This window comes from Lactuca virosa, chromosome 4, assembly GCF_052849685.1.
Source record: "Lactuca virosa cultivar CGN04683 chromosome 4, Lactuca_virosa_CGN04683_v6, whole genome shotgun sequence".
Taxonomy (NCBI): Eukaryota; Viridiplantae; Streptophyta; class Magnoliopsida; order Asterales; family Asteraceae; genus Lactuca; species Lactuca virosa.
This window is the reverse complement of record NC_136429.1, coordinates 221800809-221812606: the sequence shown is the minus strand read 5'-3', so window position 1 is coordinate 221812606 and position 11798 is coordinate 221800809. Positions and strand designations below refer to the sequence as shown.

At 38.4% G+C, this 11798-nt stretch overlaps 1 protein-coding gene across 1 annotated transcript; it reads right to left on the bottom strand.

Annotated features, from left to right (window-relative positions):
- Positions 1–5191: 5191 nt before the first annotated feature.
- Positions 5192–6944, bottom strand: LOC145105638 (uncharacterized). Its single transcript, XM_079042725.1, has 6 exons — positions 6837–6944; positions 6621–6761; positions 5974–6415; positions 5654–5745; positions 5453–5542; positions 5192–5383 (listed from the first exon to the last, which is right to left on the bottom strand). Exons 1-6 carry the CDS (start codon positions 6942–6944, stop codon positions 5192–5194), a joined length of 1065 nt encoding a protein of 354 aa, XP_078898851.1.
- Positions 6945–11798: the final 4854 nt, after the last annotated feature.

The window sequence follows — 11798 nt, the reverse complement described above, 5'->3', positions numbered from 1 at the left end:
TAGTTCCATTTAGCATGACAATACGACGCTTGGGTAGGTTGAGCAGAGAGATATACATGGGAATCTGCGGATACATTAAATGATCTGTATCTAGAACTGTGGATTAACTTTTCCTCGATGTGCGGACTTTGTCCTTAATTCCGGTATTGACGGGGCCACTAGGGAATTCTGATAAATTAGGTCAGTAGAAAGTTATTTTCTTTCTTTCTTACTGTCAGTCATATGTTACCTCCTCTGTGTGATCGAAAGATCCGACCTGGACTGCAACATATGCAACTCTATCTCTCTGCATCTTCTTCTATGCTATTCTTCCTTTATGTTAGCCGTATGCTGTCTCCTTTGCGTGAAAAACAATCCGACCTGGTACAAAGCATATGCAACCTTCTACTTCTCAATCCCTCTAAACTCTAGTTAGTCATATGTATCACTCTCTGCGTGATTGGAAGAGATCCGACCTGAGTGTACAACATATGCATTCTAAATCTGACTTCTTCCTTAATAATTGTCTGCTCATCTGAAGTAAGGAGTATTCTGGAAGTCTTTGATATCAGGAAGCGGGAAACACGTTCTAGTACAACTAAAATTGAACATTTATAGGTTGTCTGTAGATCTCGCTGCTTAATTTAGGTGGACAACAATATCCTTGGTCGTCGTCAGCTGAATGGTCTTTTAGGAATATTATCTAAGTTCATAGGATCTAATGTCTTGTCACTTATAGTATGTCCTAAATTTGTCACAACCTTCGTGTTTAAGTGGACCACAATACCGACGATCGACCAGACATGGACATGAAGGTAAAAATACCGATAAGTGGATTAAGGCTGTCTAATAACTTTGATCCCAATATCACAAAAATATTATTAGCGTTAGTTGAGGTGAAATTAGTGTTAATTCATTTTAATTTCAATTTTATTTTTTAATTTTTCATTTTATTTTATTTTAATTTTTCAAATATTAAAAACAATAATAATAATAATAATAATAATAATAATAATAATATTTTAGTTTGTTTTTAAAAAATTTGTTTCATTTTATTTTTATTTTATTTTATTTTATTTTGTTTTGTCCTCAAAATGTTTTATTTTTAATTTTTTTTGGGTATTGGACTTTATTTTTAAAGCATTATGGGTTACAGCCCATGGATCTTGGTCCAAGTATATAAGGAGGAGTGTCCAGCCGAAAACTCTTTACTTCCTCATTTCTTTGTTTCCCTCAGCCGTAAACTCTCTCTTATTCTCTCTCTCTCTAAAAAAATTTTGTGTTGTTTTCATGAAATTGATCGTTTGTATCAGAAGGTATGCTATTTTCGATCCTCAGAGTGCCATTTTCGCATCGAATCGACATGTATTGAGAGTATAATCGAAGAAAAATCGAACTATCGGCGTTTACGGCTAGACAGTTTACGGCCAGGCAGTTTACGGCCAGGCAGTATATGGCCACGCAGTTTACGGCCGTGAACTCCCTTTGACCGTAAACTCTGTTTGGTCAACAAAATTGATTTTTCTTCGTGTGTTTCACTTAAAAGCCAAATTGAACTGCAGCATGAGTAAAACATCAATTTTAAATGTTTAAATAAACTGTTTTCTCACTTGGCTTGGTTTAGTGCAGATCGAAATGGCAGAACTCAAATTCGCAGACAGTCACAACTTGGCAATTCTTTTTGTTGATCCTCCTGTTGCTCATGGAGAGTTCAAGTCAATGATACATGGTTTAAAGGAATGTTGCCTGAACACTGCTCTTACTGTGAATCAAACAATTTATCAAGGCTTAATCAAAGAATTATGGAGGTCAGCTGACATAAAGAAAGGAGAAGATGGAACTCTATCTGTTGAAGCTATAGTAAAGCATTACAAAATCATCATCATAGAACAATTCATCAGGGATGTTCTGAAAATCGACGGTCAATCTACCTTCCCTACTAAGATTGAAACCGATCAAGTTCAGGAACTTCTTAACAATATGGGCTATGAAGGCGTTTTTCCTCCGACAATGAAGAAGCTGCTTCCACCGTACTGGAGGTTCTTAGCTCATGTCTTTGTGAGCTGCATATCAGGAAGAAAATCTGGCGCGGATGAAATTTCTTTAAGGAACACAACTGCCATCGTTTCACTTGTTGCGGGATTGGATTTCAACTTCTCCGAGTTCATCCTTGACGAGCTGACTATAAACATCAAAGGAAAAACAGGGGACAAGTTCTTGATGTATCCAAGGTTCATTCAAGTGTTCATCAACGAGCAATTTCCTGCGATGGTTAAAGAAGGAGAAACTCTTGACATGAAGTCTCTTGGGCCAAACACTGTCGGGCTAATCAAGCAAAACCGAATGGGAAAAGTTACGTTTCAAGGAAAGTATCCCCTAGTGAAGTTTGGTATGTTTGCCGATTCAAGTGAGACATCTGAGTCTCATGAGTCTTTAGACCGCATAATTTATGAAGACGATGTCATTTCCGAAGAAGATGTTATTCCTGTATCAGATCACGAAGATAATGTAGTTACACCTGTGGCTATAGTGGCTGAAGAGCATAACTTGCAATCTATGCATGTTGAGAGTGACTACAATGAGGGAATGATGGAGGATGCAACTGAAAAAGAAGGAGATGATGATGATTTGTTTAATGATTTTGATCTTTCAGGTTATGACAAGGATGGAATTTCTCTAAATTTTGGAGGAAATGATAACCTCTTTTCCAATGAAGACCTTGACTCGTTTTTTTGACAATATCTGTGATGTTGCTCATCCAGCAACTGAGATAAGGGATACAAAAGAAGTTCTTGAAACAACGCCTCTTACTTCCAACCAAATGGATGACACTGCAACACCTATAGAGACAACTTCAGGGATTCCTCCCCTTGAGGATGTTATTCCTACTACTGAGCCATCTGTGAGTGAACTGTTGATGACTCAGACCTCCCAGTCTCCGTTGAAAAGGAGAAGACTTGATCCGAGACCGGAAGTATTCATTCAAGATCAATCTCAAGGCCATCTGACTCAACCAACAACTAATCCAACAACTACTTTTGCTGCTGATTCATCTGTACCATTCCACGAAGGACCAAGCACCATTTTTCAAGTTGGTGTTTCATCAGCTCCCCCGTGATCACCTCCTCCTAGCCCTTCTCATGATGCTGCCTCTGAGAGGCTTTCTATGCATCTGGCCCAACAACAAAGCTCAATGCCTTCCTCCCGCGCTAAAGGAATTTTTATAAAGGAAAGCCACTCAGGAGAGGATGATTCCACCATGCACGAACTTAGAAAGGAGATCGGCGTGCTAAACCAGAAAAACATTGAGCTTGATATTCGTGTAGCTGATCTTGAAGCCGAAAAAGCTCAGCTTAACATTCGTGTTGTTGATCTTGAAGCAGATAAGACTCTGAAATCAAAGCGAATATCTGATCTGCAAACACACCTGGGCACCTTATCTAGAGCTACTTTGACTTGAAGAAGAAACTGGCAGAGGAACTTGGCGACAAGTTCAAATCATCCTTTCAACAATTCAATGCTGGCCAGTCATCTCAAGATCCCCCTGTTGACCCGCCCACTGAACGAAGACCTCGGATCGTTGATCGCTTTGAAAAGGAACCAGTTCAAACGCCCAACGTTGCTGCACTAAAACGCGCCAAATTAGCAGCATCTGACAAGAAAAAGCAACTATTTTTCAAGAAGAGCTCAGATCAGAACGCTCCTGCAGATCAACCCAAAGTCACCGTCACTGATCTTGAAAAGAAAAGATTTGGACACAAGTACGGTAATAGATCAGGAATTGTCTCATGGGGCTTTCATGACAGGTTAAACATGTGGATAGTGAGACGCAAAAGCTCAAACGTGGAGTATTATAAATACATCCATGATTTCAGTTCATGTACAAGGGTTGATCTTTCAGAACTATCCAATGCTCCATTTGCAAATCCATCAGGTGATCCACGGGAAACTCATTTCAAGCTCTATTTGGAGAACCAAGTAAAGAAGGGATTTCCTAACATGAAGACTGTTGGGTCTATCATTAAAAGATTCCCTGACATACTGGATCCCAAGACAAATAAGCCTTTCCAGACTGTGATGTGGCCACTAACCAACCAGGTTAGGCAGATTCCTGTGTTGCAGAACTTCTGTGATGGATCTTTTGCGAATATGCATTACTAGGTCTATGATGAAACCACTGCGTCTGCCATCATTAAGTTTCAAGATGGTTGCTTTCGCCTGTTCGACAAAAGAGACCTACTTCAATTCGGAAAGTGGGATATTCATCATTTGGCACAACATCAGATCAAAGTGGCTGAAGAGATCTTCGAGAGTGCTGCTAAAGAATACACATCAATGGTTGTGGATATCATCACAAAAGAGATGTGGCGTGGAGCGATGGGGGGGGGGTCCGATGTGCTGATCGTTGAAAAGGACTAAGTCAAAGCTAGCCTCAAACCAAGGGGGAGATTGAAGGGTCTAGTTTATGGTTTGGGCTAGGCTATCTGATGTATAGGTCTTAATGGGTCTTTTGTAATGAAATAGATTTGTTTGGATGTGTTTACGGTCATTAGTCTGTTTATGGCCAGCCTTTCCCCTATATATAGGGCGTGTCAGAGTCTGTCAGTAGGATTTGTCAGTCCACAGAGTTTACGGTTATTTGTGTGTGTCCAATTTGTACTCGACGTTTCTTTGATATAAACGTGTGAAAGGCTTGGTTTAATCTTCTTATACTCCGTTCTTATCTTGTTTGATTGTTAGATTGCTTGATCACTGGTTAAGATCCTAGATCTCAGGGCCTTACACCAAACTTTGCAAGTAGATTCTTCGTGTAAGCCTCCTGGTTAATAAAGATACCGTCCTGACTCTGTCTAATGTTCAGTCCAAGGAAAAAGTTAATTGGACCCATGGAGCTTATCTCAAATTTAGTTTCCATCAACTTTCGGAATTCAACTGTTAGGCTGGGACTAGTAGAACCAAAGATAATGTCATCAACATAAATTTGGACAATCATCAAGTGGTCACCCTCTTTCTTATAAAAGAAGGTTGGGTAAACTGAAGCTTGTTTAAATTTAGACAATTTTAAGAATCTAGTAAGAGTTTTGTACCAGGCTCTTGGAGCTTGCTACAGACTGTAAACAGCCTTGTCAAGAATGTAACAGTGATTAGGATACATTTCGTTTACGAACCCAGGTAGCTGTTCCACATACACTATCTCTTCAAGTTCCCCATTCTAGAATGCACATTTGACATCCATCTGAAACACTTCTAAGTTCTTGTGCGATGCATATGCCAAGACGATGCGAACGGATTCCAACCTTTCAACAGGTGCGTAGGTTTCTTCGTAGTCAATGCCTTCTTCCTGGCAATATCCCTTGACAATAAGTCTCGCCTTGTTTCTGATCTCCTTTCCTTCTTTATCCAGCTTATTACGAAATACCCATTTCAAGCCTACAACTGATGCATCAGGTGGAGTGGGAATTTACCTCCAAACCTTGTTTCGTTCGAACTCATTGAGTTCGTCTAGCATCTCTTGCACCCAATCAGAATGATCAAGAGAAACGTTGACGGTGTTGGGTTCAACCTTGTAGATGAACGAATAAAACATACAAAATTCCACTTTAGACAATAATGCAGTTTGTTTAGCTTTTTGTTGGGATCTCGTGAGCACTCCTGCAGAAGACTCACCAATCACCTGGGTTTTCGGATGATCTCTGGTCCATTTGGTCGGATGAGGATAATTCGGATCATAAGAGGGATCCAATTCAGCGTTTACCTCCTCAAACTCTGATTGTACATCCGAATCATCATTCACATCTTTATTCTCCCCCTCGAATGATGAGAGTTCTTCTACTTTAGAAATTGAAGTGTCTCCTACAAATGGAGGTTCGTGAGTCATTGTGGGAGGTGATGTATCTTTATCAGAAAGTGGTTCAGAAGAAAAGGACGAAGTAAAACCCTCCCCCTGCAATGGAATGTTTGTATCTTATCGTGCAGATTGCTCCCCCTGAAAACTTGCATTGGAATCGGAATTCTCCCCTTGGAATGTAGTATTCGTGTCTTGAGGGACGTTCGCACTTGGAGGCTGTTTGTGCATATCCTTCTTAGTGTCATCAATTATTTTCTTCAATTCATCCTCTTTCTTGTCAGTTGCTTTTGATTCGGATGAAATAGCCTTCTCTGGCTCGTCAAAGAGTAACATGAATTCCTCATAAATATTGGAGAGAGGAATCGTTGCTGGACTTGGTTTTGGAAAGATCTCCTTTGATTGACTTTCATTCGATTCAATCCTCTTTAAGTAATTTTCATCGAACGTGACATAGTAGGTTTCCTCCATCTTCTTGTATCGTTTGTTGAGAACCCTATAAGCCTTAGAGGTCAACGAATATCCCAAAAATATACCCTCGTCAGTTTTCGCATCGAATCTCCTTGTTCCTTGGAGTTGAAGATGAAACACCTGGAACGAAATACATGAAAAAATTAACGTTAGGTTTGTGATTATTTATTATTTCATAAGCAGTCGCAATCGCATCCGCCAAGAAATAGAGAGGCAGACATGCGAAAGATAGCATGGTTCTCGCAGCCTCGCACAAGGAGCGGTTTTGCCTGTCAACTACACCATTCTATTGTGGAGTATAGGGAGGAGAAAAATTGTGTGTGACTCCCTTCTCAGCAAGGAATTCTTCAAACACTTGGTTTTTGAATTTCAAACCATTGTCACTGCGAATATTGCGAACCACCTTACGAAGTTGAAGCTCCATTTGGTTTATGAAATCCTTGAGTTTTGGTGTCGACTCAGATTTCTGTTTAAGAAAGTACACCCAAGTGAAACGTGAAAAATCATCAACTATGACAAGAATGTACTTACTACCACCAACACTTTCAATTGCAGAAGGGCCACAAAGGTCGATATGTAGAAGTTCTAGTGGTTCAATGACTTTCGTGTTTACTATCGTTGGATGACTTTTCCTACTTTGCTTCCCCATTTCACAAGCTTGACATAAATGATTCTTATCAAATTTAAGGAGAGGAAGTCCTCGTACGTGATCACCAAGAACAAGCTTGTTGATGTATTTGAAGTTGAGATGCGAAAGTCTTCTATGTCAAAGCCAACTATCGTCTGAGTGAGCTTTTGTAAGTAAGCACATGACAGGCTTCCCTCGTATTGGATTCATATTTAACGGATACATTTCTCCTTTGCGCTCGCGACTTTAGAAGGACTACTTTTGTCTTCTTTTCTATGATTTCAGACCTTTCGTCATCAAATGAAACCTTTAAGCCCGTTCCCATAACCAACTGAAAAACACTTATGAGGTTGTGTTGCAAGCCTTCTACAAATGCCACCTTACGAATAAAAAAATCTACATTCGTTATCATCCCATAACCTTTAATCCTTCCAAAAGAGTTATTCTGATATTTATCATTTCCGTCATCTTTGAGAGCCCGAAACTCTCACAACTCTTCCTTACTCCCAGTCATGTGACGTGAGCAGCCACTGTCGATATACCATTCAGAGTCAAACTGCTCGTCACGTATTACCTACGAAAATCAAGCAGATTTAGGAACCCAAAGTTGCTTGGGTCCTTGTGAGCCTCTTACAGAAAGGGGAAAAGTAATTGCAACATCAACCATATAAGTACGTTTAACTAATGTGGTTTTATCTTTCTTTGTTATCGTGAAAAGTTTTATCCTATTATCTTTTACGTTCGTTTCTTTTGGAAATGATTGTTTTTGTGTATTTTTGATTTGATTCTTTACGAACTCTTTTTCAACTTTCTTCGAGTTAGTAGTCGATTCCTTGGTTGGAACTACATGATTCGATACCAACTTTCCTTTTCATTTAACGTCTTTGGATGAAGCTTTCGTGGGTTGAGAATGATGAGGTTTTGGTTTCTCCACAGGCTTCTTTGAAAAGACAGGTTTTTGAACAACTTTCTGTTCAGATTCATGTGGACTGCGAAAGTGAGAACGTGAAGATTGTCTGGGGTTCGCCAACGAAGGAGCTTTCGCATTTCGATTGGAGTGTTTATCATTGCAAACATAGTTGGGATTTTGGGATTTCCTTTTTCGTTTTTGAGCTGCAAGTTGTGCTGAGGATTTGTGGATGTTTGCCTTAGGTTTCGACTTTCTTACATGAGATTCGTTCTTCACTGATGTAGGTTCTCTTTGAATGTCCTTGGTTCCACTTGGACTTCCTTTCTCATAGCTTGAGAGATTGTTCAGTGGTTCTGCCATATATCTTCCTTTCACTCTCCAAGAGTTCTTTTCTGACAAATCTATGGTTTCGTATGCATTGTCTATTGGAGCAGACCAGAAGTACTCATCACATCCATCGTTGTCGTCATCATCTACGAGGGATGTTAATTGAACTGTTTGGTTTTTGTCCAGTCCTTTAGTAGAAAATACTTGGTTAGGGACAGTTTGCACTTTAGGAAAAACCGTTGCTTTAGCTTTTAAAATTTCAGGTTTATCTTGAGAAATACGTGTGAACTCAACAGAGTTTTCTAAAATTAAAGCTTTCGCAGGTTCGGTTTCATTTTTCACAAATTCTGAGCAATCAACTTCATCCTCTACAGAAATTTTTCTCATATCACTGTCCTCATTGAATTCAGATGTATTTTCGACATTAATTTTATTATCTGAACTCAATTTGGCACTCAATGAATCGAACTTTTGTATAGTATCAGATTTTATTTGCTTCTTGTCATTTTCATCAAAAAGTTGTTTTAACATGTTTTTATGGTCTGTGGACTTAATGTATGATTCAATTCTTTCCAGTCTTACCATGTAAGCATCAGAAGTTTCGTCAGACGAAATGATGGATTCGCATTTATAACAATCGATGTCAATTTCGTCTTCCTTTAACTCAAGAAATAGTAAGATCATCTTGTGAATTTTCTTACCAATCTCAGAATCAAGGTGCTACTGAGTAATATTGAAATAAATCCTTTTAGCAATCAAACATAAAATGTTATGTTGTTTCAAAAGCATTAAATTGTCTCGTTGCAAATAAATCAATTGATCCCTGGACTTAGAAAAATCCGACTCAATCTTCTCTATCCATATGTGCCTCTCATCACTTTTCGATAAAACCCTGCTGATTTGATCGGTTAGGTTAGTGTTTGTCAAACGAGTTCTTTTTAAACTCTACCTAATGCTTGAAAAGGTGAATTTTAAGTCATTTAATTTAGTTTCATATTTTGACACACGTATATTGATAGATTCAAGAATAAGATTTACCTTTCGTATCATCTGTTCACATTCATTAATCTGTTCAGGAACTGGCCTTGTTGCGAAACAACTATCATCTCCTCTTCCACCATCAGTGGCATACCCCTTCATCTATGACACCTCATTGGTTACAATCAAGCATCTTCCTCTGAACTGCGAACTCTCTTCTTTCGCAACGAACGCCTTGCCATGCGTAGGCATGCGGACCTCATTTTTTTCAGAATCAGTGGACCAAACTTCCACTCCTCCAAACTCATTCTCATCATCATTTTCCTGCACAATTAAAGAGGAATATATTTATCACTATTATTTTTCTTCTTGATCTCTTCGAGCTTTCGCATGTAGTAAGCTTCATCATCTTTTCCTTCCTTCTTCTCATTCAACCTTCGCATCATGCATTCCTTGGCCAGGTGGTTTTTACCATGACAGTAGTTGCAGTCATAGCCAGAGTCACCCATGACCTTCTTTTGCTTCTTGTCTTCCTCCTTTTGAGAACCGTTCGCACTTTCCTCTTTTACCTTCTCAGAACTATAACTACCCTGCCAGTTACGGTTCCTGTTGGATGGAAACTTGTTCTTTGCGAACCGCTTTAGATTCGACACCATTAATGCATATTCTTCATTCGTAAGCTCGCATTCTGAAAGATGGGATTCAAATCCTTCTTCTGTAACTTTCTTGCCATTCGCAACTAGGGCCAGAGATCCCATTCCTGATACAACTTTTGCTTCTTTTGTTACCTCATCTTCATGTGCCTTCAGGATTCCAACCAGCTTTTCTAAAGTATAATTTTTGAACTGTTCATGTGCCTTGACCGTTGAAACTACTGCCTTCCACTCAGATCGAAGCCTGTTCATAAGTGTGACTTTTTGTTCAATTACTTCACGTCCAATACCATGTTTCAGCATCTTACTGAGAAGATGATTGTAGCGATTGAATGTTTGACTTAGACTTTGTTCAGGCTTTTGTGTGAAGGCACCAAACTCAGAAAGCAGGAGTGTCTGAGTAGAGTGTTCAAAATCTGCATCAGTGGAGTAAAGTTCCTTGAGCCTATCCCAGATAGCTTTTGCAGTATCACATGAACTAACTAGACGAAAGGTATCGGCGGGAAAAGCAAATTGAATGATCCTCATTGCCTTAACATTGCTGATCAGTTTTTCCTTTTCATCTTGTGGAACATCCTTCACATCGAGAAGTAGTTTACTATAATCAGATTGAGTCTTAATGACTCTTCTGGTTCCAGTGTGAACAAAAGCACCCCGAGTGATAGCATCCAATATAAGATAACCATTGTCCTCCAAACAAAGAACATAATCTTCAAAGTGAAGCGCCCGTACTTCGTATTCATTGGGAAATAGAATGGGGATCCTAGTTGTCGATCCAATGCTGCTAGAAAGATTTATGGAGTTGATGTGAGAATCGTCGTGCTACATGATAATATTTTCTTTGAAACCTGTTAAGAATAAGATGTGTAAACTCAAATATTTTTAGGGTAATATCAAGATCACTGAACACCGTCACGATAACTTATAATAACAACCGAAGAAGATCCTATATTAACGGAAACCCTAATAACTCTGTAAACAGAAGAGATGCGTATAGATTACATAGTCTCCTGCTCTGATACAAATTGTTAGGATGAAAATCCTTGAAAGATCGTTTAGATTCAAACAGATTAAAATTAGAACACAACGATGATTCAAAATATGTTGAATGATTCAAATGTCACAGCCTCAGAAGAACTCGATTAAGATTGCTACTATAGAGGCGTGATTAGGGTCACAAGATAATATCAGAGTTGCTAAACTATGATGCATGTATGCACCATAAATACTCTAACCCTAATAAATGAAAGACGGGTGGACAGGACCAACCCGTTTACAAAATAAACAAACTAAATAGCCCATTGACGCAGCACTTTATATCCAACAAATTTGATTCTCAAATTTTGAATGGGACTTGATATTTAATTTGACGACTCGACGCGTATATCAACTTCCGCTCATGTTCTTCTCTGTCGTTTATTTACTCATTATAAACTTACAAACAAAACTTATATATTTGTCAATTAATAATTTTTTGCAAATCATTGATTAGTAATTATAATTTGAAATTATCAATAATGTTTTTCTTTTTCATATGTGGTTTCCACGGGTATTAACCTAGTAGTCTATTGTGACAACTGAGAAATTTCTCGTCAAACAACCGTCACTAGAGTTTAGCATACACAAATAGAAGCAATAGAATTTTTCATATTACATAAAATATGTTCAGATATGATATGACTTATAAAAAGAAAAAGGTTAATATAGTAAAAAATGAGTGAGAAAAAAGTCATACCGCTATTAATAATGGTTAGTGTATTCGGAAAATACATAATAACGTGACCCCAAGGATATAAACTTTGTAAAAATCCGACTCTGATTGGAGGAGTTATGATTTTAAAAAATGTAAAAATCAACTGTTTAACTAACGTAATTAACATCAAAATGGTATAAAGAAATTGGTTGAGTTTCGGCTAAATTCATTAAAAGAAAAATCGTAGTACTCCACAAGATAAGAACTTTGAGATGAAAAAGTTCAATTGAAATGTTCTGCTCTTCACCAAAGGA

Coding starts and splice junctions, on each gene's coding strand:
- LOC145105638 (XM_079042725.1), bottom strand. CDS start 6,944: ATGGGGAAGCAAAGTAGGAAAAGTCATCCAACGATAGTAAACACGAAA. Junction 6,762..6,836: donor GCCCTTCTGCAATTGAAAGT/GTTGGTGGTAGT, acceptor TTTCTTAAACAG/AAATCTGAGTCGACACCAAA. Junction 5,384..5,452: donor ATGAGTTCGAACGAAACAAG/GTTTGGAGGTAA, acceptor TTTCGTAATAAG/CTGGATAAAGAAGGAAAGGA.